General features: G+C 46.2%; 2 protein-coding genes across 7 annotated transcripts in view; both read right to left on the bottom strand.

Annotated features, from left to right (window-relative positions):
• Positions 1 to 1,377, bottom strand: part of Nup75 (nuclear pore complex protein Nup75) — a 43,642-nt gene extending 42,265 nt beyond the window's left edge. The window contains exon 1 of the mRNA XM_089574111.1: positions 1,249 to 1,377. Coding sequence (XP_089430237.1) covers positions 1,249 to 1,284 — 36 coding nt within the window. The 5' untranslated portion in view covers positions 1,285 to 1,377. The remainder of the gene's footprint in view (positions 1 to 1,248) is intronic.
• Positions 1,378 to 5,659: 4,282 nt separating this feature from the next.
• The window catches only part of lig (ubiquitin-associated protein-like lingerer), a 38,670-nt gene continuing 20,410 nt past the window's right edge, over positions 5,660 to 23,919 (bottom strand). For 2 of the 6 annotated variants that reach the window (XM_089574107.1, XM_089574106.1), the window contains exons 17-23: positions 20,457 to 20,525; positions 16,286 to 16,367; positions 14,954 to 15,207; positions 11,596 to 11,683; positions 10,954 to 11,046; positions 10,327 to 10,385; positions 5,660 to 8,313 (exon numbers count right to left, since the gene is read on the bottom strand). In XM_089574107.1, coding sequence (XP_089430233.1) covers positions 8,104 to 8,313; positions 10,327 to 10,385; positions 10,954 to 11,046; positions 11,596 to 11,683; positions 14,954 to 15,207; positions 16,286 to 16,367; positions 20,457 to 20,525 — 855 coding nt within the window. In that variant the 3' untranslated portion in view covers positions 5,660 to 8,103. Of the gene's footprint in view, positions 8,314 to 10,326; positions 10,386 to 10,953; positions 11,047 to 11,595; positions 11,684 to 14,953; positions 15,208 to 16,285; positions 16,368 to 20,456; positions 20,526 to 23,919 lie in introns of those variants that run through there. The other 4 variants (XM_089574108.1, XM_089574109.1, XR_016289144.1 and 1 more) reach the window with 4 other exon arrangements.

Below are 23,919 nucleotides of genomic sequence, written 5' to 3'. Positions count from 1 at the left end.
ATACTAACAAGCTTCTTATTTCCTGATAATCGTATTTTTCTGTTTCATGGTGACACCCCTCCAAGTTCCTCGGAGCATAAGGAGGCTGTGTGTATGGAAAAATCTGGGCCTTGGAGGGAGCACCCAATAAATGTTTTGTTCACAGCACCCATGCAGTGTGGTATCTCTCTACTTTTGTTTCGAGTGTTCGTGCTAAGCACCTTTCATATTGAGTGACAATACTTATGAGAACTCTCTCTTCTGTCTGCCAAGTACTGTTTTTATATTCAATACTCCGAACCCTTTGATTCGACAAAAGCCTACTAAACTCCTTTTCTAAGATACGACAGCATTAGCACTCTTTCAGTTTCAGCGAAGCATGGTGTCTAAGTTGACGGCAGAGTTTCGTGAGATAGCACTGGGATAGCAGACGGCGGGTACGTCTCACGAAACTCTGCCGAAGTTGACATTTCGATGATGTCAGACATCTGAGCCCAATTGACGTTCCTGCGTTTTGTTGTTGCTGGACTGTAAGAGACAAGCGACGGCGGAAGAAGGCAGCTTCTGCTGTTTGAACAGACACTAGCGGAAACCTCGCTGCCTTGTGGTCTCTGTGGCCTATTGCTTTTCGGTGGTGAACTGACTGCAAAGTTACAGGCTGTTTGAGGTATGCTTGCGGAAATTAATCCCGAAACTGAGACGCAGAAAACGGGCTTCAGTAGCCTATTTTCAGCAGATTGGTATGTGTGGTATTTAAGTGGCACAGCACTTACTGCTGGGCAAAATATAAAAGTACCAACTCAGCCAGGTGCAGAAAACTATAGAATTTTACAACCCTATCTCAATGCCTCTATTTAGCAACGACGCACTCTTTTTTCACTGAAATTCAGAGTAACAAGAATATTTGCGTTTCTGTAGCGCGCTTATAGCTCTTGTATTGTTTGGGCCGGGCCGGGTAGGACAGTTTCCTCGGTTCCAGGACGCGATGTCAAAAGTTCGAGAGAACTTTAGCAACCACGCCTTCGTCTCACCGCTAACACAATAATGTTTGCTGTGGGCGCATGACCACATATATCACAGTTATACTCATCAGCTGACAGCTTGAAATGCCAGAACAATCGTACCCAGCACCAGCGGTGAAACCACGACTAACTAGAGACTCGATTTCGCGGCCTTGCCTGAGCGCTTTCACACATGCTGCGCCTGCGGACAACTGCAGAGTAACAGAGCACTACAGAATGAAGAAAATTTATTTTTGCAACAGCTCACCTTTACTGAATTCCCATCGTCTGAAAACGAAGGCATGTTGAGTTTTCTTCAGAGTTGGTTCTTTAGCTATTTACCGCGCGCACGCTCCTCGCCAGCGTCCGTGAGTGCAATGATGATGATGACGATGACGCTGGTGTGTTGCAATAATTATGATTCAATTTCATTGATCAAACAATCCACATATTAAGAGACACGGTGAAATATAATTAAGAAGCTTATTAAAGGCATCATTATACAGTTTTCTTATTTTTACTATATTGTAACTAGGGGAGCGGGCACGGAGGAGGCAGCAATGGTCACTGGCGGGAGTTTTTGGTTTTGAGTTCCCACCCACAAAGCCGTTTTGACAAACATGTCAAAACCCCGGAGAAAGGGCGTACAACTACATCCGATCCTTCCTCACTAATAGAACAGCCGGTCGGAACAATAGAGTCTGCCCCAGTCACATTATCGGAACCGAAGGAACAGCGCTCCGTCCTGCCCCCCTTCCTTTTTAGCCTCTCCTTCACCAAAATTCCCCTCAAACTGGCACAAATACCTGACCAACATCGCACGTTCTAAGCAGATAACATCACGCTTTGGATAACCAAAGGATGCGAAGGCTACATAGAAGACACACTCCAAGAAGCAGTGGACATCATTTAGGCATGCGCATGGGAGACCGGCCTTACTTGTTCAGAGCAAAAATCTGAACTCTTCGTGATAAGACATAAACAAAGAGGTAGGAAAACTATAACCCTTCCCCCCCTCCCGCAGATAAACGTATATGTCAATGGAGGATCCTTCAAAGAGGTACAAACCATGAGAATACTGGGGTTGCATTTACAAACAAATGGAAAGAATAATGACACACTCACTAAGCTAAAATGCACCGTAGAAGCGACGGCGCGATTAATCCGCCGCATAGCTAATCGAAGACACGGGGTGAGGGAAGGAGATTTATGCTGACTAGAGCAGGCCTTTGCGCAAGGCGGATACTCTACCCCTTATCTGAATTTGCGAAAGCAGAAAAGGACAAATTGGATAGCATATGATACGGCAGGCCTACAAGCTGCGTTAGGACTCCCATTAAATGCCTCGACCGAAAGGCTTATGAGGTTAGGAATACATAACACCTACAATGAACTGAAAGAAGCCCATTTTAATGGCTCAAACGGCGAGATTAGCCACTTCCAGAACTGTCAGGAGTATTCTAACCAGGCTTGAAATTAACTTTCAGCCCACGAATAAAGACGCTAAAACAGACTTGCCCCGTGACTATAGGGCAACTCTACTAATCAAACCACTTCCCAAAAACATGCACCCCTTACACCAGGAGGGTAGAAGACAAGCACGAGCCAAAGCCTTACATAATAAATACGGGCAGTGCACCAGAACAATTTATGTAGATGCAGCAGAATATAAACATATGAATGCATTTGGAATTGTGGCTGTGAACAAGAACGGTGAACCCATCGTCTCGGCAACAATCAAGAAGAAATCCTCTGAAACGGCAGAAGAGGCAGCTATATTCCTCGCCCTAGCGCATACCCAAGAGAGCATCAGTCTCAGTGACTCCAAAATGGCCATCAATAATTTCACAGAAGGGTGAATTACAAAACTTACCTTAGAATCCTTAACCAAATTATTCTGAACCGATATGGGTCCCAGCCCATATCAGCCCACAATAAAGCCCGAGGTTTCGTTGACCAGGCAGTGGCTGAGTCTGGCTCCCTGAATTTCATGAAGGACTCCATGATTTCATATCATGACCTAACCAATAATTTAAACTAGAGGACTCTCCCACCTCCGCACGAAAGCCTGACTACAGAACAAGAGGTTACGTGGTGTTGTCTACAGACGAGATCAACACGCACCCCATCGCTCCTCACGCACATTTATCCCGAAATGTAAGCACTGAGGCCAACGAGCTAGCTATGATCATATCCTATATGGGATTGCAAAATAGAGCCGCCTAGCTTCGGGTGATCTGGTTACCGCTCCTTCTCTCGATTGTTGGGAGACCGCCCTGGCTAGCTCCGACCCTGGAACGCAAGTTCTGGCAGTGGAAAGGGCTGACAAAGTTGTCAAGTGCTATGCACTCTCGACCACTTGACGTGACCTCTCAGCACCAAGCTCTTTCCGATGAATAAAATGTTTTACAATCAATCGGTTTTCCGGTAGGAAAAGCATAGAGAAACCTTCCTTTCCGCCAACTTTATGCTATGTGAAAATAGATTTTTTATAAGACAATTGGTATACGAATCGAGGCTTCAGAGGCAACAAGCTCATGTATTTGAGTGCTGCATTTACGGAACAAGATCCCCGCATATTTCGCGCATGTCGCATAGTCCCAGGTTACAGCTGCTTGCATCCCCCAGAAGCACGATATGATGTTGACGATGGATCTTGCTCCTGCTAAACTTTCAGTTTGATGGACAGCACTTCGTCCTGCTCAATCGACGTTTTTTTTATGCTTTCCATTTCTGCGTTGTCTTGTGGTTAATTACAAGTCTTGCAGCAAAGCTGTCACTCCTCAATCATTTGAGATTCGATGCTTACGATGACTGCAAATTCAGCTTAACCTTGTTCACGTGTTTCAACAACTTCAGGTGGTGATGGTGAGAAGTTTTATTATTCATTACGATGGGGCGGGATCAAAGGAATTGTCCGAGCTGAGCAGCAAGGCCTCCCGCTGCTAGTTCGCGAGAGTATTCTTTTGGGTGTACAGGTACTTTTACATAATGCAGTTGATCTACAGATGTGAGCACTTACCGCCAGTGCTTCAAGCATCGAAGGGGATCTCACGGAATTGATTATAGTGACCCTGCCATGGCGGCCGCGTTTCGATATGGAGGTGACCCGTGTGCTGTGCCATGTCTGTGCACATCAGATTCCCACGTGGTCGAAATTATTCAGGAGCCCCTCCACTGTAACACCTTTCTTCTCTCGCACCCCCCTTTATTCCTTCCCTTACGGTGCAGTTCAGGTGTCCACCGAGATGTGAGATACTGTGCCATTTCCGTTCCTCAATAACCAACCAATTAGCGATTCGAGCACAGGTGGAGAGGGAAATAAAGAGGGAGAGAGACAAAACAGCTGGCGGCGTTTCATGTTATACAGGTGAGAAATCATTTTTAAAAGTCGTTTGTCTAGTTGATATCACAGACAAGGAAAAAATGACTCCCACTCTATGCTAGTTGTTCTTGCTGCCAACCTTGCATTTTTCTCCATTTGTGGCTTAGAAAACGTTGATTCAGGTCGTTCATTCAAAGATTCTTTCGGGCCAAAGAAGCCGCAGATTTAAAATTCCTTGCCACCAAATTGGTTTGGTTTGGTTTGTTTATGGGGTTTAACGTCCCAAAGCGACTAAGGCTATGAGAGACGCCGTAAAGGAGGGCTCCGGAAATTTCGACCACCTGGGGTTCAGCGGTGAGCTAGAACACTGTACCCACCAACCAGACGAGCCTTTTGCAGAGTACGGTGGCTTCAAACAGCTCCACTGCACTAAACGCGGCATGCAGCGCATTTCCATCCCTACGGTTCATACCCATTGACACTGCCATTCACGAGAAACCGGTGCCGCGGTTAGCAAATGTTGCACATGACCGGTCGGCCGCAGTTCACGTAAAGAACCCAGAGACATAACTCCCGCTTTACAGCAACCGCTCTAATCAGTAAAGGAGACATTTCCACCAGGGGCACTCATCTCTCAATCCAGCTAGTGAATACTCCTAGAGCTCTTAAGGCCTGTTTACATCAACTCGATAAGAGTCGAGTAGAGTTTGCTTGTCGGGTCAAGTAAAATAAGCGGGAGAGCGAGTAGTGTAACTCGCTTTTCTAAAAGCTTCAAGCCAAAGAGTCTGGTTAGCGGGAGAGAGTTTGCTCAACCTCTTTGTCGCTTGCGCCAGCGAGACAGCGGTTGTGTCGCAATCTTTGAGGCTGCCACAGCCCTTTCGCGCTGTGCTGCTCGACCATTCGTGTCGCTTCAGTTGAACCGGTCTAGACTCGCTGGGATCAAATTCATGTAAACACGGTCGTCGAGTTGGGCTGACCTTGCTCAACTCAATCCTGACTCGACTCACTGCTGTCGGCTAGATGTAAACGAGGCCTCAGACGCAACTATTAATGCTTTAGTTACTAAACACTGTCATCCTTCTGCAATTTGTCTTATTCATACCATCTTTTCCGATCTGTCAAGTCAGCTAATGCACTTTCTGGTCGGCAGCTGCTACAGTTACCTAACCGCGATAAGTGGTTATGAAACATCCCAAGGTGGTCTCTGTAAAACCCTTTAGGCAACAGCTTGTGCAAGCGTACTTGCCATGAAGTACGCTTGTACTTCATGGCAAGGGAAATGAAAGGAGGTTGTGACCCATACACACCGACTGCAAACTGCACACAGTAGCAAGGAAAACAACAAACGCAAAGCTCAAAATTAATGACAAGAATTTTATTTTTTTCGGAGCCTCTCGTCACAAACTATATATATATATATCACACCTTCGAACCACACAAACGAAAACTACCAGCTCTTCCCATTTGCATGCTTATTATCAGACCGTGAGCATTCTGCAAACATAGAACGCACTGCAAGAAAACGTCGAGGCTGATAACACAGTTGGAAAGAAAAACAAAAACTGTATACTCATATTTACAAACATTTATTTTTCTTCCCGTCCTGATTTCACGCTGCATTGCCACACATTTTTCGTTTCCGCATGGGAAAAACAACTTTACAAGGGACTTCTTGTTTGCTCTGTTCACTTGCCCTACGAATATGTATACATATACATTATATATATATAATATATATATGCCAACTTCACAAAAAAAAAGACGAATCGCTGAACTAACAAAAATGGAGGGTGCAAAAATATTACAGAAAGGCGGGGGAGGACAATCCCGACAACATACGCACAGCACAAAGATGGCTTCAGTAGAAAAAATACTACCGTAGGCTGCTGCATTTTACTTTTCCACACTCTGAATGCTGCAGAAACATGACACACCTCTGAATGAAAGAAAAAAAAATAAGCATGCGGAGAAACAGTTCAAAAGAATTGAACTCTCAAACACACAGCATTACACCATTTGAAACAAAAATAACAGCAGAATGAACACTTCGCATCTGTGCAAGAAAAAGCCCGCCCGCCTGCCAGCAGCAGTCAAGTTCCCCCAGCAACAGCTTACTGCGTGGAACAGCTTGCAAAAGCAACAACCAAGGTAGGCATGCCTGTCTTGCATGCCAACACAAACACACTTACTCAAGCATACACAAACGCTCACACATGCACACAGAATGAGGGGGAGAAAAACCTACAAAAAAAAAAAAGCGGGGGAGAGGTGGGGGGGGGGGGGGGTGGGGAGAGGAAAGTGCCAAGTTTGTATGCTGCAAGCACACCATGATCTCGCCACCTGGCGATTATGTACAAAAGAACCTCGCAAGCACTGAAACTAGCAAACGGGCAACGCTCGACAGATGCACACACACAAAGAGGAGAGAGAGTGGCAGAGTCGAGAGGAGACCACTCGGAAAGGGCACAACACGGTCAGGTTCAAGCTTCGGCTCTAATAAAAACTTTAAAAGCAATGCACGTTTCTGCCATCGGCTCCCTACACCCATGCATCAACTGTGTTTTCACGACCTTGCCACCGACAATGAACAGCAAGACACAGCAGTCAGTGGCAACACACGAGCCAAGGTAGCCGGAACCAAAACGGGCAACCAACACAAGCTGTGGCTGCAGGCAACTTTTTTTTTTTCTCTTCACCATAATATAAGCACTGGCCAAGCTCTTGCACAAATTTTTGACTAACAATGCTGGCAACAAACATCCACACACCTTGAACTGTGCCCACACCTTCGCTGAGTAGTTTTCTTCAATCTAGCTTTGTACCAAGACAACTGTAGTGCTTATGCCTTGTCCTACTCGCAAAGCACTGAGAAAATCCTCTGCTACTACTGGCTGGCAGGCCTGGTGGACTTACAAGAGAGGAATCTCTGAAATTAAAGCCTGAATTTGAAAAAAAAAAAACGAAAGTAAAGAATGAAAGAATAAACTCCGGTGCAAAAAAAGCTGTGTGTAAAAAAAAAAAAAAAGTGGAACATCAAACATAATGTGACATGCGGTACTCAGAGAAGCAGTATTCGCAAGGAGAAAATGGTAGGCAAGGAGCGCATTTCCTCGAAAACCACTGCACATCCCTATCATCATCATCACCGTGAAAACCCCTGGCAAACAAAAGCCTGGTGAGGAGAGAGGGAGCGAAGGTAAGGGAAGGCTGATTGTGCTACAAGCAGTAACAGAAAGCGGGCAAACTTAATTAGCCGGTGCAATCCACTGAGTCTCAAGCTAAATTGTAACTTCTTCACTAGGAGAAATTAAAGGATAAAAAAAAATGCACAATTCACACTAGACTTGTTGACGGGAAAAAGATGATGCCAGAAAGGGTGGAGATTGTGGTAGACCAAATGTGGGCAGCCAAAGATGAAAACAAAGGGGGGGAAGCGTCTCAGAAAAACAAGGGCAGGAGAATGGGTAGGGCAGGGAAACAGCGCAGCAAGCAGCGTCACCATCACTGCAGCAGAGCCACCACAGTCAAGAGGGCACGGCACTTCATGATCATCAGCAGAGTTCACACAGCCCCAGTCAAGATGAGAAAGGGAAGGAGGGTGCTGGACAAGGGACGGGGGGGTGACAGACTGTCTTCTGTGAGCGCAAGGGACAGGAACCACCACCCCCATTCCTGCCAACACCCACCCGTCCCCAGCGGCATGCTGACAACACACTTCTGTGGGATGGTGGTGACAATTCACTTCAAACACAGTGTGGTGGTGGCAGAAAGTACAAAGCGCGGAGGAGAAGGGGTCTTTCAGTTACCCCAGTAGGGGTAGTTCTGGCGCATGTGAGCCCCCGGCTGCTGCTGCTTTGCCAGAGAGGGTGGCGAACCCCGGGGTCCAGCAAACTGTGGGTACGATGAGCCTCCTGGCTGTTGCTGCTGCTGTTGATGACCGCCTGCTGTGGATGATGCTGCTGCTGCTGCGGGCTGCGAGCCAGCCAAAAAGCCTGGCTTCTCAAAAGACTGCGCAGATGGGTGCCAGGAGAAGGGAGGGGGAGAGATGAGAGAGGCATAGGTTAGCACCCTTCACAGTGGGTAGACTCCCAGCGCACACAGAGGGGGCAACCATTGAAAAAAATAAACACAATCACTATTTATGCAGCTATTTCTCTACTGGTTAGCCTAGTAGGACTGGCCTCCCGTGAACTGAAATCATGAGCCCTTCCTGAAGGATCGGAACAAAATTCTGTCCCTCCTACTCACTACAGGTCACATAATCAAAGAGGCTATATGCTTGTCGGCACGCACACCAATGCATCAGGCAGAACAAGTAGCCACCACTGGAGACACGACTCTGGCATTTCACACAGTGTGAGCTATGCCTCTTGCACTGAAACCTTACTTAAATGAAGCAAATTCGGTACACAGCTACAGTTAAACCTGGACATAACAAACCTGGTAAAATTCCTCAACTTATTGTTACTCTGAACAGAAACTAAATTAAGAATTGATGTCAATGAAATCGCCTTGCAAATGTTCAAAGTAAACCCCCATTACTTGAAGTTACAAAACAAAACATGGGAGAAACATTCCTCTATCACGCGATAATGCTGCCACGGCTAGCATGATGCCGCTATGCTTGGGGTGGGGAGTTAGGGACGTGGGCTAGTCTGAAACACGCGCCTCTGCCGGAGTGTCCCGTCATTGTTCTGCCCGGCCACCGTTTGCCAAGGAACTGGACTCTTGCCTTCACCATGCGCTGCCAATGCCGGATTCAAGCCTACAACAGAGCGGCTTCGATGACTGCGGGCTACTCGTCCAACGACTTCTTTGCTATGTCCTCTTTTTGTGCTGTTTCTGAACAGTGTCACTCCCTGTGACACCACAAATGTGAAAGCCGCAGAAGCTGCTGCGTTTGCCACAAAAAAGGTGCCAACAGTATTGGAGCGTGGCGCAGTGTGTTGACGCTGTGAAACTTTGCCATGGTTCGGCCAAATTTCAAGTAACGCAGCACCAGCCAATTGACAGTTGGCGTAGAGAGTTCATAACAGTAGAGGGTTCATAAAGGACAATTGCCAGAACGCCTTTCTTGAACGGAGTTCACAAATACCCACGCTTCAATGTGGTTGAGTTGGGGAGAAACTTCATAGCAGTACGGAAGGATTCGTTACATTGGGGGTTCATTACATCCAGGTTTATCTGTACTAAGTTAACCATTCTGGCAGCTCAATAGTCAAACTTGAAACCTCGCTGAACAAATTTCTAACACAATACGTGGCCTGTTCGGTTTCTCATTCCGCTGCAGGGGGCAGGACCAGTGTGTTAGGCTCCATCAGTTACAGCTCACACAAAAGCATGTGCATAACACATTACATTCAGGACTTGAAACACACCTCTACAATATGCAGCCTTATTTAACATCTATACTAATGGCACAGAACTAGTCAGCTCAAAAGACACAGCACACAATGATAACTAAAAGTGCACTTTCCATTGCCCAAGTAAGAAAGTTGTAGCCAACTACATGTTGCACCATATGGAAAAAAAAAGTGAGAATAAAAACATGAGGATACAACAACAAAGTAGCAGCAGCCTCTTGGCAAGAGATGTGGAAAGGGCATAGAGCCACACCAGTGCTGTTGGAAGAGCAGAAGTGCGTTGGAGGTTTGAAACTCCCAATGAGTGCCAGAGCAGCCGTGCACAAGGCTTCCCTTTCCCACAACACGGTGTGTATCACCAGAGAAAAGGATGAGATTTGAGAAAGAGAAGCAACCAGGCATCGACTGCCGGTGCAATGCACGAAGAGCTGTCGGAAGTGGAGAGGAGAAATGAGGGCAGGAAACTCATCTCCCTGCGACAGCAAGCAGAAAGGAAGGAGGGGGAGGAGGCAGCAAGAGAGCAGGAAGAAGCATCCTCAAGCAAGTCTTGGAAGAGCGAAGATGGAGAGAAGCAACACCAGCAGGCAAAGGAGCGAAAGAAGGCGAGAGAGAGAGAAAGAGAGAGGAGGAACACAGAGGAGAAACTGTGGGTCAGTACCTTTGCTAAATGGGGGTGGGTTCTAGCGTGCCCTGACCTGGATGCATCGGCCGAACCCACTGCAACAAGAGAGACACAGGTCTTGTTCCATTTTTTCCCCCTCCTCCAACACCGCCCACCCGCACCATCTCTTTGATGCCCCCCTCCCACTTGGGACCGTGTTCCCTACTCCATGTGTAACCACTTTTTTTTTTTATAGGAACACGGAAAAGACAAACAGGAACAGCAGTAGCGGCGGCGGTGGTTACAGCAGTTCTGAACGCAGCTACACCACTGTACTATGCCCTAGTTTCATCCTCTGCGTCCCACCCACACACACCTCTCTCTCTCTCACCATGTTCACTCCAACAAGACACCAAAAACAAACAAGCGGGGGGCAAAAGAAAAACATCCGTCTCCTGAGTCACGTCACTTGCCCTCACAAATCATGTGGTCAAAACAAAACAAAAAAAAAAGCACACCACACATCTATCTCGTTTGTGCTGCAAGCAAACAGAAGGGCACAACCAAACAACGATGCAGAACATCAATGGTAAATAACAACAACGAAGAGCAGGAAGCGAAAATGCCACAGCAGCAGGTTCCAAGAGGCCACACAACACAGTAGCAGCAGACTGCACTACTCACATGAACCCGAGATGCCCTTAGCCTGTCCCTGGGAACCTGCGCCATAGGTGTTTTTGGCGTAGTCCGGTGTGGGATTCAGACTGTCATAACCGCCTAGAAAAGGGAGAGACAGAAGGCAAATGACGCACCTCTCGTGTGCCACAGTTGCCCCCACATTGGTGAGCTTAGCAGTGAGCGCTGCACCACGACACCCACATGCACTGCACTGTGCCCGGCCCCTGAATTCCTCACTGCCCCATAGCAAGCTCTACTGGCAGAACACCCCACCCACCTCAGAAAGGTCACGGTACGACGGCATCCCACAAGATGTACACAGACACAGGGCACCACAAATGGGGGGAAAAAAAACCTACAAAAAGGGGGACCCATCACAAACTCTTTCGGGCTGACAGCCAGTCGACAGCAAGTGACCACTGCACTCTTTGGCAGCAATCACGTCAGAGCACCCCAGCTCCTGCTGCTTTTGCAGGGCACGGCAAACACTTTTAAGGTAAGCCACCCCCTCAAGGTTGAAACCAGGTCTCGTCATGGCGGTGCAAAACACATGGAAGCAGCGACTTGGCTGCGGAAAACAATGCGGGCGGCCAAAGAAGAAGGAGAGAGAAAGAAAACGGCCGTAACAATTGGCAGAAGAACACGTACCGGAGGTGAACGAGTGGGATGCGTACGCACTGGCTTTCTGAAACTGCGCGCTTGTGGTGGGGCCGTGGGCGTTGGTCACTGGAGGCACCTGCCACACAAACACCCCGGGGCGATCAGAACCCACCCCGCCCACCGGCAAACTACGGCGGTCAATTTCAGCTGCACCACTTGAAGACACACACTCGATAAGCGGCAGTACAGTTTTGTTTTCTTTCCGAAGGTGAAGGGGGAGTGGCCTTGACTTGCAGACTGCATCAGTGTGGTAGTCAGCACCACGCGCATGTCACAGCCACTCTCCTGCTTCACCCCACAGGAACAAGCAGCAGCCCAGTTTGTCCTGCCTGTGCGAGGCCGACACAGCCAACCGGTTGAGGGAGACCGGCACATGGCAGTGCCAACGAATGCCTGTTGAGGTCGTGCCAATGCTTATCTTATGTTCATGGGTCATCAACAGGCTCCTGAGCAAGGCCTCCTAGTGCGGAGCAGACCACACGCGAAATGCCTAGGCTACAGGCGGCAATGCCCATGACACACGAAAAGGAACTAGTGCAGCACCATTATTAGCTCCACCCGGTCAAGGCCATCCCCACATAAAAACTTGCCCCTTTCGTGCTAATGGCCACTACGATAGCTGGCCAACAAAAACCACAATATCTAAAGTGCCATCTGCACATGACAACATGCAACGAGTCTTTACCCTACACCCTTCACATGAAACCAAGAAAAAGGGTTGTGCACACATCATGCACTAGGGTGCTCTTTGTGCCGTGTGCCACAGTGTTGCAAACTAAACTGGTCTGGCACAATCCAACATTAGATCCGAGATCAGCCGGAAGGAGGAGGACTTTGAGCCACATGGGAAGAAGGAAGAGGCATGACACCGCCACGCTGCTCAGGGAAAGGTGGACGCACCAAGAAATGGACACACTGCACCAAACAACACCAAACCTCAGGAACCAGTCTCAATCAGAACGTCCTTTCCAACTTTGTGGCATAGTTTTTGCCCAAATGAAGGGCCCAAGAAGGTGCACAACCAACAGGAGTAACACCCACATACAAGCTAGTTTGTACAGGATCTTGGGGGAAAAAAAAACAAAGGAAAACAGCATAGAAAGACTGCCACAGGCGGTGACTGTGGTGTCTGTTCTTTCTGTGTCTGTCGCCTTTTAAATGCTCTGGTATTTTCCCAGAGAAATGCTCGAAAAACCTGCACTTGACAGTCAAAATTTTCATTTAAAAAAAAAAAGGCCTCCATAACATTCTCACACGATGAGGAACCTCTAACACTTGAACAAAGTGCTTTCCACACCCTTAAAACCAGAATTCTGACAGCAGCAACCCATGTAAGCATGCCGAGATAAATACTGACTGCTAAAGCTCCTTGTGTATAGCCACTTTCGTTCTTGCAGTGAAGAGATTCAATGAAACCTGAGTGAGGAGGTAGGGACTACAGCCAATGCAAATTAAGCATGTTAAAAGGGGGGGGCAAGAAGAAACCTTTGCGAATGGCAACCACCACAGTTCCATGCTGTTTACTGTGTGTTTTCAGGGTGGCTAGCAATGCACTCATATTTGTGAATGACGAGGTCTAACACTATTATACAATCTCGTTCACAAAGTCGAACTGGTGAAAAGCAACAAAACTAGAGAAACCCTGAAAGGACTAAACCCAAAACCACTATACCAGCACTTATATTAAACTTGAGAAATATCAGAGCTCACAATGTCCCCTTCTTCAATACCATAGATGTAATGACACAAACGAAGCAATGAACGTTAGTCAAATGCATTCGGGAGAGTCAAGATGCAATTACTCCTCAGCAGTACAGCAGAATTTTCAGGGGGAGCAAAAATATTCGCATCAACGGAAAATTCACAAAAAAAAAAATATCCATAACTGAAGCATGGAAAATGCCTCACAGGAAATTATTTACTGACAGGATTCATTTACTGCCACTGCTACAGTGAGCAATATGAGACTGGCAATCGTGGAGTTCGCAATTTGCAGGCAAGTGCTGAGCGACTGGTAATCGCAGCGTGTTTGATGTATGGCCCACGCACCACCCCCAACAAGGGATATTCAAAATTCCGCAAGTGCGCTTCCCTGCAATGTTGCCCAAAACAAGATGGCTGACCATGCATTTCCAGCTGAAACAAGGCAAGAAAGACTTTTTTTTGTTTGATTCTTCCAAATCGCGTTTCTTACATTCTATCCACACCTTTAGAGCCTCTCCTGTGGCTCACGTAGTTCCTTTATAGCGAAGTCGGCCATCTTGTTTGGGGCAACATTGTTATGCGGGAAAGCGCACCTGCGGAATTTTGAATATCCCCCTATTGCTCGCAACAAGTGCGGCACGAGTGGCGATTGCTTCACCAGCGACAGGTCGCGTTTCCCGCATTTGTGTTATCCGTAGGGGTGGGGATTCTTCGGAACACCCCAAATTTTGCACGTTCTACACAATGCACTTTTCGGCCAGAGAATTTTTTCGGATCTGTTTCATTCAGAAATATGCATCAGCCAGGTTTAAGGGGGGACACTACCCAAAAAGTGAACTTTGAACCGCTTGCTCGATTTCATTGAAAGTTGTGAATATCACTGCTGGGACCACCTGTGCCAAATTTTATTATTCAGCGGGGGGGCTTGTCTGGAACATTGTAGTGCTTAAAATAAAATAGGATGATTTTCAATCATGTGAGTATTTTTCTCATCTCCTGTTTCTTCAGTAAACTGTCAGCTTAGAAAAACTATCATTCCAATATTACTTGATAATATTGGTATTGTAGCAGGTTTTCTGGAGCGAAATTCTATGAGGAACACAACTGTGCGCTCAGTTTGTCTATTTTTTCCCCCTTTTCACACTGAAAAATGACTTTTAAAAAATTAACGTAAAATGAGAATCCAATGTCATTCTTTGCATGGTATCATTTTTTCAAGATATAGGAGAACTAAGCAAAATAATTCCATAGTTGTGTGCTCTGGACATTCCCAATGCCACATAACACAAGAAATTGAAAAAATTACCCTTATTTTCAAACAATAGTTTTCCTAAGGAAGCATAGTCATCCTTGGCATAAAGGTTGCATAACCTGCTTCATATTTATTGCAGAATAATCAAATTTGGCAGAGGTGGTCCCACCAGTAATATAAACTAGCCCCACAAGTTTCAATCAAATCGAGCAAATGGTTCAAAAGTTCACTGTTTAGGGTAGTGTCCCCCCTTAAGTCACCAAGAATCTACTGCACGTTTCAGGCCACTGTGATCGGCACCTACTGCGCCAACCAAAATGCAAAGCACAGTTTTTTCAGGCCGGTGCTCACACTAGAACAGCTGAGCGACAAAGGGGAGGTGTGGCTCACGGGGAACATGGGCGGCGGGCCGTAGTGGTGGATGGATCCGGGCATGATGTTGGAGGGGAAGTAGTAGCCATAGCCCGGGGGCAGTGTGTTCAGGAAGGGCTGGCTGGCCGCCTGCTGGCCCGCTGTCGGGGGCCCTCCCTGCTGGCCACCCTGGGCCCCCTGGGCACCAGCCGCAGCCCCAGCCGCAGCACCCTGAGGCCCCACCGTGCCAGGGCTGCTGTCGCTGTTCTCCCCTCGGCCAAACTTGCTCCCCTCTGTGCAGAGGCAGAAGAGAAGGCACACCGTAAGCCAGCTGCACGCCAAAGCTCTACTATAACGTCTCCACAGGGCCTAAGCATCGAAATTTGGGTGTCCAACTGGGCCAAAACAGATTAGCAAACTCATGCCATTTGCGTTGCTCAAAACATCAACAAAGTAAAAAAAAAAAAAATTGCTGAGGCTCAGCTTGGCTAAGCCTGGGGAATGCGAAGCATATTAGTGGCTAGGCTTGGTAATACATGGCTTTCCTTGGTTGCATACTTGGTCATTTTAATACAACCACTAGAAGCCTTCGTCGTGGGGGAAGACAACGGCAAAGCTACAGCGGAACGCCGACTAACCCCGAGACGCGCGTTGGGTGAGCGCCTGGATTGCCACGGAAGCCGCGTCTGCCTGCCCGGTGGAGCGAGTATTTCACCTACACCGAGTGTGAACGCGCGTTCGAAATGCGCGGGTGTGACGGCTAGGGGTCCCACGGCGACGGCGCAAGGTGGAGGCCGGCTCTCTCATGCGATGTCATGTGGTGTGACGTTACGGTGTCACGTGGGGGTCCCACGGCGACGGCGTGAGTGGTAGCTCTAAGCAATATGCTTCGCATAAAAAGCAGCCCAGAAAAGAAACAGGCTGTGTCTATTAACCTCCCGATAGCGGCCACGGGGAACAGCAAAGACTTGCAGTGCAGTTTCAATCTGCCATGATCAAAGAGCTCCTGCTACTTCATGGGAATCATGTTCTGGACGGATCCCTTGACTGGCTTAGCAATGACAAATTTTAGATCGCAGCGGTCGCATGTGGAGACGCGGACGGTAGTGAAGTCTGCCCAGTCCGTACGCATACCAACTGCTACTACTGCAGCCTGTCTGACATACTATCGGAGGATTTCCAATCATTTAAAACCTACGAGTAAGCCTGTGCAAAAAAAAATTCATTCAGCATTTAGCGTTCACAAAACGCATTAGGCAAAGCATGATGATACTACCGGAGGAATTCCTTTACTGTGGAGAGGAGGCTCCTGAACAGATGGTCCAATTAAAACCCTTCTTCTGCGGCCAGTGGGCATGCGGAAACACTCACCAGCGTAGGCCATGTTGTTCAACGTAAGGTCTCGGCCGGCTAGGCTCGTGGCAGGCACGGGGTACTGCATGTCATAGTAGCCCTGCGTGTTGTTGGCGGAGGAGGAAGAAGAAGAAAGGCACAGCGCCATCTAGCAAAGCCCTGAACCACCACTGTCCACAACAAAGAGCAAGCGTCCAAATGCAAAATGGCATAGCCCTCGCTCATTTGTGGGGAGGTTGCAGACTTCATCCTCTGTTGTGACGGCATGCATGTACACACAAGCTATCCCCCCCCCCCCTCACACCGCACAAGAAACGACTGTCACTTATCAAGGCCTGCAAAAATTAGAAGCTCATCCCTGCCTTTCAGACTGTCTCAGGTGACATCCGGTCATTTCCTGGAGCTTATAACCTCCAGAGGGAGAAAACTGACAAAAACAGATATGTGAAGTCAATAGAAGGAACGCCGACCAAAAGGTTGTTTAATATGAAGACGAAGACGTTTCGGCTTCCGTACGGAAGCCTTGATCACTGCAGTGATCAAGGCTTCCGTATGGAAGCCGAAACGTCTTCGTCTTCATATTAAACAACAACCTTTTGGTCGGCGTTCCTTCTATTGACTTCATGAATCTTCTTCCCGACCAGACGAGTTTTCTTCGAACGTTAGATTTCAAAAACAGATATGAAGTTATAACAGCAGCCCCAGTACACCTGGCAAACAGCTGCAATGTCAGCAATCACGTTGCGAAGTGATACTTTAAATGCAGAAATTAAACTTTCATGCAACACAAACTGACTTCTGAACCTCCCGCACAATCTTAATACTGAAGAAAAAAAAAACATTCCTGGCTACAAGTCTTGCGCAAGCACCATGCACATGTCAGAATGGCAACAATAAGGATGAAAAAGAAACCGCAGCACACATCATAATGTCTTCCACTACCACACAGCCTCAGCAAGGTCTTATGAGATCGGTTTTACAAAAGCAAGCATGCAAACTTCCCGCTACTGGAAACAGCCTTGTCTACACTGGCATGCTGAGGTTATGGATCCTACAGTGACTTAGCGAGCAGAGAAGACATGACGCAAGAAAGCCATCAACCAAAATCACACTGGCACTTTTTGAGTTCTCACGTGGCAACAGCCTGACTAAATACCTACACCTAATTTGCATCTCAATGTTTGAAACTGAAAAAGAAAAGCCCCGGCAACCAATCTCTCCTGACACAACAGTAAAGAAAACTGCAAGCACTGCACTCAGTTCAGAAAGAATAGCGATGTAAAAATACACAAATACTGCAGCCACACACAGGAAAACAGAAAAACAGCTATTGGCTATCAAAGCACGTTAACCCTTGGGAGTGACACTTCAAAACATAATCCGACAGAGGAAAGAATAGGGAGATGACAGGGAACGTAGGAGCAGAACACACAAATATCAAACTCTGGGATGACCACTTTGCAACACAAATGCACACTGCAACCAGGCAGCGCAACACTTCTGTGCAGGTCGGTGAACAAGTGACTTTTTTATTTTAAAAAAATGGACGTAGCAAAAGCATGTTACACCACGTCAACAAAAACCACACGAGAGACAGATGAGTGAAATTTACACTTCACACACAATCCACAAGCACACAGTCAGACAAATCTGTTAGCAGGAACATTCTTTTCAAATATTTTAAGGATTAAAAGAGCATGGACATGAATTCTGGCAGAATCGTTTCTACTTGGGAATGGTGCAGAAGGCTTTAGTATGTATGAACCACCATGCTTAACTCGCATATGCCCGATAAACTGAATCTTTACCCGAGCCTGCCGACTGGTTTCATAGATAAATGACGCCTACTGGTTTAGTCAGATGAAGTCACACCAGGCATAAACGGCAACACATGCAACAGCTGCTTTGCAGTTAATTTACTAACTATTCCTACACCAGCATCCCCCCCCCCCCCCCCCCCAAAAAAGAAAGTAAGAATGGATAACAAGATGCTATAATATCGCATTTCTTGCACACCTTGCTTTACTTAAGGGGGGACCCTGGTCTTGAAAAGAAAATTTTATTAATCTAGTTATAGTTATAAAATTTTCAGGCCACATGTATTTTTGTGCGCTGATTCTAGATGTGCCATTTAATTTCGTGTAAAGCGATTCCTTGAGCACCTGTGCAATTTTTATGCAAGTATTTTGCGGAAAGTTTTGCAGAAAATTTGCTGCAGGAAACTCGCAGAAATGTATGCCATTGGGTTCTCCTGACACCAAGGAATGCAATAAGGGTAAAATTATCATCCTGGTTATCATAGAACCTGAGTTATAGGGTTTTGAAGTTGTCGCTTCAGAAATGAGAAGAAAAGTGTGTATTCCTGTTTCTGAATTGGCAGCTTCAGTACCCTATAACTCAGCTTCTATGATAGCCAGGATGATAATTTTACCCTAATTGCATTCCTTGGTGTCAAGAGAACCCAGTGGCATGCATTTCAGCGAGTTTCCTGTGGCAAATTTTCTGCAAAACTTTTCCCAAAATACTTGCATAAAAATTGCACAAGTGCTCAAGGAATTGTTTTACACGAAATTAAATGACATATCCAGAATCAGCGCACAAAACTACATGTGGCCTGAAAATTTCATAACTGTGACTTCATTAATAAAAATTTTTTTTTTCAAGACCAGGGTCCCCCCTTAGGGCCCACTTACAATAGCCTGTAGCTCCACACCTACACACAGACAAGTGCCCAGGAACACAACAGAAAGGACTCTAGACGGAATGTTAATTACACATAGACTGTACTAACACGCCACACAACATAAAGGACTGCCAAGTTTTCAATCATCGCCATTCTGTCTGAAATGAGTGAAACGCACTGCAGCACACGCTGCATACCAGGAGAGCTGCTAACAACCCAGAAAGCATACTAACTGCACAAAATCTAGAAGCACTACTGTGGAATGCTTTTTTTAGAGTATCACCTTGCTAATTTACAGCACGCCCCAGAGGCCTGCATGTTGCTGCTCCTCACACTGGCAGCAAATGATACAGAAAGACTTCAACTAATGACCACTGATGGCCTTTCCACTTTCAAGTATATACAACACACGCGTTGGTTTTGCTTTCAATGCGCTTGAATATTTGCGATGCATGCCCATACTGACAGTAGCTTTAAAGACACACACCCACAACTCGGCTCATTTTACATGACTTACAACCAAAGTGCCAGTGTGAATGAGGTAGTGTGCATTTCATGGGAAGGAGCCACAATTACTGGCTGGATGAAGAACGGCATAAGTGTTAGCTTAAGGGGGGACACTGGTCTTGAAAAGAATTTTATGAATTTAGTCATAGTTATGAAATTTTCAGGGCACATGTATTTTTGTGCGCTGGTTCTAGATATGTCATTTAATTTCATGTAAAACAATTCCTTGAGCACTTATGCACTTTTTATGCAAGTATTTTGCGGAGAGTTTTGAAGAAAATTTGCTGCAGGAAACTCGCTGAAATGTATGCCACTGGGTTCTCTTGACACCAAGGAATACAATAAGGGTGAAATTGTCTTCCTGGCTCTCATAGAACTTAAGTAATAGGGTACTGAAGCTGCCACTTCAGAAACAGGAATACACACTTTCCTTCTCATTTCTGAAGCGACAACTTCAAAGCTCTATAACTTAAGTTCTATGATAGGCAGGAAGACAATTTTACCCTTATTGTATTCCATGGTGTCAAGAGAACCCAATGGCACACGTTTCAGCGAGTTCCCCGCAGCAAATTTTCTTCAAAACTCTCCGCAAAATACTAGCATAAAAAGTGCACAAGTTCTCAAGGAATTGTTTTACAAGAAATTAAGTGACATAGTATTTAGAATCACCACACAAGAATACATACGTCCTGAAGATTTCGTAACTGTGACTTCATTAATAAAAATTTTTTTTCAAGACCAGTGTCCCCCCTTGAAGAAAGACGATAGAGGTGCTGTTAGGTGAAAGAAATGCAAAGCGTTACGAAGTGCAGAACCCAAGCACTGACAAGAAGGCACGTGAAGTTGAAGGTTCAAATGGAGTGCAACGATAGGCAGAGAACAGCAGCGCAAAAAGAGAAAACTCAATGAAGTAAATGGCAACAGAAAGATGCTTGCAACATTAACTAAAAAAAAAAAGGCAAGCGCTCGAACTAAGGTGAAAGATTGAGTGAGACCTACCAGGGGTGGCATTCTAGTCTGTAGCACCTGCAAGTCTTCGTAGCTATACAAAGGCTGCTGCTGCAAGCCCTTCATGGGTCGGGCGGGGGAAAAAGAAAAGAAAAAGAAGAAAAAAGAAAAGAGGGCAAAAGAAACAAACAAAAAATCAGGTTGGTCATGCTTTCAAAACATTCACCACAGAACCAAACAAACAAAAGATAAAAATGGCAAAATGCAAAACAAAGCATAATCAACTCGCACCACATGTCAATGAACATCAAACATACCGCACGCATCTCGGAGGGGCCCCAAACCAATGCTGTCGCCAGTTTCCTGCATTTCTTTCAACCCCTCCCCCCTTCTTGCTTCCAGTGCACTAAGACGACATCTCGTCGAGAAAGTGAAAATTAAGTGCCAATAATTGTGCTCTCATGTAAATGGAGCAATCGTGAACGGATCGCTGAAAGATTCCTGGCGTGCCTTAGCTGCAACGTTGACAAGAAGTGGTACAGGGCCCCACCCAAGAAAGGACACCTAACATATGTGTAGGAGGTGGAGCAAACTCGAAGGCATGCCCCCAAGATGGACTTCCAAGACGTGGCCACCACATTAAGCCTTGAACAGCACTGGAACTTGGAAACGGGGCTCCAAAAGGGGTCCCAAAATCGCAGCTTGGCTTTCAGGCGCGCACACTTCACGCAAGCCAATGGAACTTGCCTATGAAGTAGCCAAGCACTGATTTCGTCAATGCCACCGCTGTCTGAAGCGCAGTCACTTGCCAACCTCTTTTTCTACTTACATTGGCTGCATAAGTTTATGCAGTGCATTTTATTGAATGAACACACAGAAGAACGCGAACAAGGCAAGTATAGGGGAATGCACTGCACTCGTCGTCTCTTATGCCAGGGCCTATTTTATCCGTTCGTTCTTGGGCCAAAATGCCTCTTAGATAGAGGCATTTCTGACAAATGAAATTTTAGAGAGCAGCAATAGACTTGCATGCAGTGGCCACTTTTTGGTGAACAAGTTTGTTAACATGGAACCAAAAAACCCCCCAAGGGTGCCGTTTGCTGTGTTTACGTACAAGGCATGGAAGAGACCAAAATGCCAATTCAGGTCACATTAAGTAACCAGTAGTGACCGCTGCACCAGTCAAGCCCATCATGCAGCATCCGCACTCAAGAATTCAGCAGCAGTTATTCTATCTTTTCTGCAACGATCGGTCATCTTTGGCCCAAGAGAACACATACAGCCTTTGCCAAAAGACAACTCCGTGGACAGACAACTCCTCAAGAACTTTACACAGGTGTCACTGACAAATGTACCAGTGGATTTCCACTGAACACCTCTCCCAAGTTGTAGGCGCCGCAAGCCGACAAATGCTCAGCACAGCTACACATTTAGGTGCAAACTTTTGCAGCCTCCCCTCAGGTTTCAAGTGTTTCATTCAGTGTTGTGCACAACATCAGAACGTAAGTCATCACTGGAGAGGCTACAAAACAATGCACAGGCCTGCGGTCTTGCTCACAGCCATGGCCTTTCCCTCGACTGCCAGCGTTGCAACTTTGAATTTATGGGCACACAACAGCAACAGCAGAGACAACATTGCAGACCACAAGCTGCCAGGGTAATCTCCACAGCAGAGGCTCTTGCACATACTGCCGATAATTCAGACTCAAAACATCTAGTCTTGTTCCATTTTTTTAATACTTTGTTATACTTATAAGGGATTAAGAAATGTTTGCGACCAACTCTCCCAGCAGACAGTAGTGCTAAAATGTGGAAACGACCCTGTTGCACATTTCGATGGCTTGAACAATTCTTTTTACATGCCCCACTGAAGCTGCTTCCCATAACTGCCAGTGCAGAGACATGGAGGCAGTAATGCCCTCGTCAATTGCATAAAGGCAGTTGCAGCAATAACACCGTGCTATTACAATTAATTCCAAGGCACTGAAGTCACTGTAGCCACAGAAAAGTTTTTTTTAACGTCCGTGGTACATAATACGAGCTGTCACAAATTTGAACTTCGCGTTGGGTGCAGTGACAGCAAAAATAAAACAAACTAGCGGCAGGTTTCCAGACATGTGTCATACCTCCAAAGCACTAGCACCAATCCGCATGACTGAACTGTAAGCCCTAGAGATTTAACCTGTATTCAGCTTCAGGGCATGACGCTTTCCTGGGCGCCATGAGCAAAGTCAAGGTTTTCACAGAGAAAACAAATGTTTCCAAAGAGTGTCAAAAAAGAGGTTATGCTTGCATACTAGCAACCCCAACTGCTGCAGAATTAAAACCCAGGAGATAAACAATACCCCCCACTTCAACCTAGACTGTCCATGGACAAACTGCAAATTCAGAAAAATTGACCCAACCAGGTATATATTTCCCCGGATGGCAGAGCTTGCCTCAGCCCATAAAATATAAAATCTTGGGGATAGCAGAATGCCACTATACGGTTTACTAAAATGCCTAGCTTTCCAATGTACACAAGACATCAAAGACTATGCTCTCAGGATGGCCTTTTTCATATCCAGCGCATACCCTGCTAATCTTTGCAAGCTTAGGCAAACATAGTGAAAACCTGCAGACAATCGGCAGGCACCCATTGATAGAGAGGCCGAGAGAGGGACCGGCCACGTTTCCTTATTGGAGCTTCTCCACCAGCCCATAGTGACAGCAGCTATCAGCGCCACCGTGTTGTACGCTGAAAGAAGTCGCTAAAAACCTGTACTCTTATGAAGCAGTCCTGCTTCCTACACTCCTGATAGTGTGTGCACGAATTAAAGCATTTGACAGGGTCTGCAAAAATTGTCACTAAGTTTTCTCCTTATGACCACTGCCCACGTTTTTACCAAATAAAATTTACTTCCGAGCAATAGGCCTCATTCGATCATTCTACATTCAGATACTGCGGAAATTTTTTCACTACCTCGAAATAACTCTGTGGCTCACCCTTCAAGCCCACTCACTTCATGCTTTTCAGGCAGGCATCGACCAATGCGAAGCATGATTTGCCATAACCCTGCCCACACATTACATCAAGGATGCTCTGTGTGCCCAAATGCATCAATGGCACTCGTGTATCATATCTATCATAAATGTAATACACCTCAACTTTCAATACTTAATGCAAGTCATAAATTACTCATAACATGTCATAAGTTTATGTAATTAGATATGCTCCAGATGTGATCACTTTGAACATACCATGCTTCGTTCATACTGCAGAACAATTCCACAATGAAAACTATCATTTCCAATTTGTTTGGATGCTCTAAAACTATATAAACACCTCCAGTGATTTATTAACTTCACTAAGCAAGCTATAAGCAATACTTTTTTTATTTCCATGGCTGCCACCTAGACCAGACTTCCTTTCTAAGCCCGTGCACAAGACTACTGCTAGGAGGATGCCTCATGCAGCCTTGTAGGCATGCTTGGCAGGAAATCAGGTAGAAATGGTGCACATATTACACAAAAA

Source organism: Amblyomma mixtum, chromosome 2 (assembly GCF_055824585.1).
Source record: "Amblyomma mixtum isolate Tamu chromosome 2, ASM5582458v1, whole genome shotgun sequence".
NCBI lineage: Eukaryota > Metazoa > Arthropoda > Arachnida > Ixodida > Ixodidae > Amblyomma > Amblyomma mixtum.
The sequence above is the reverse complement of the archived record's forward strand: the minus strand, read 5'-3'. Positions and strand labels throughout refer to the sequence as shown.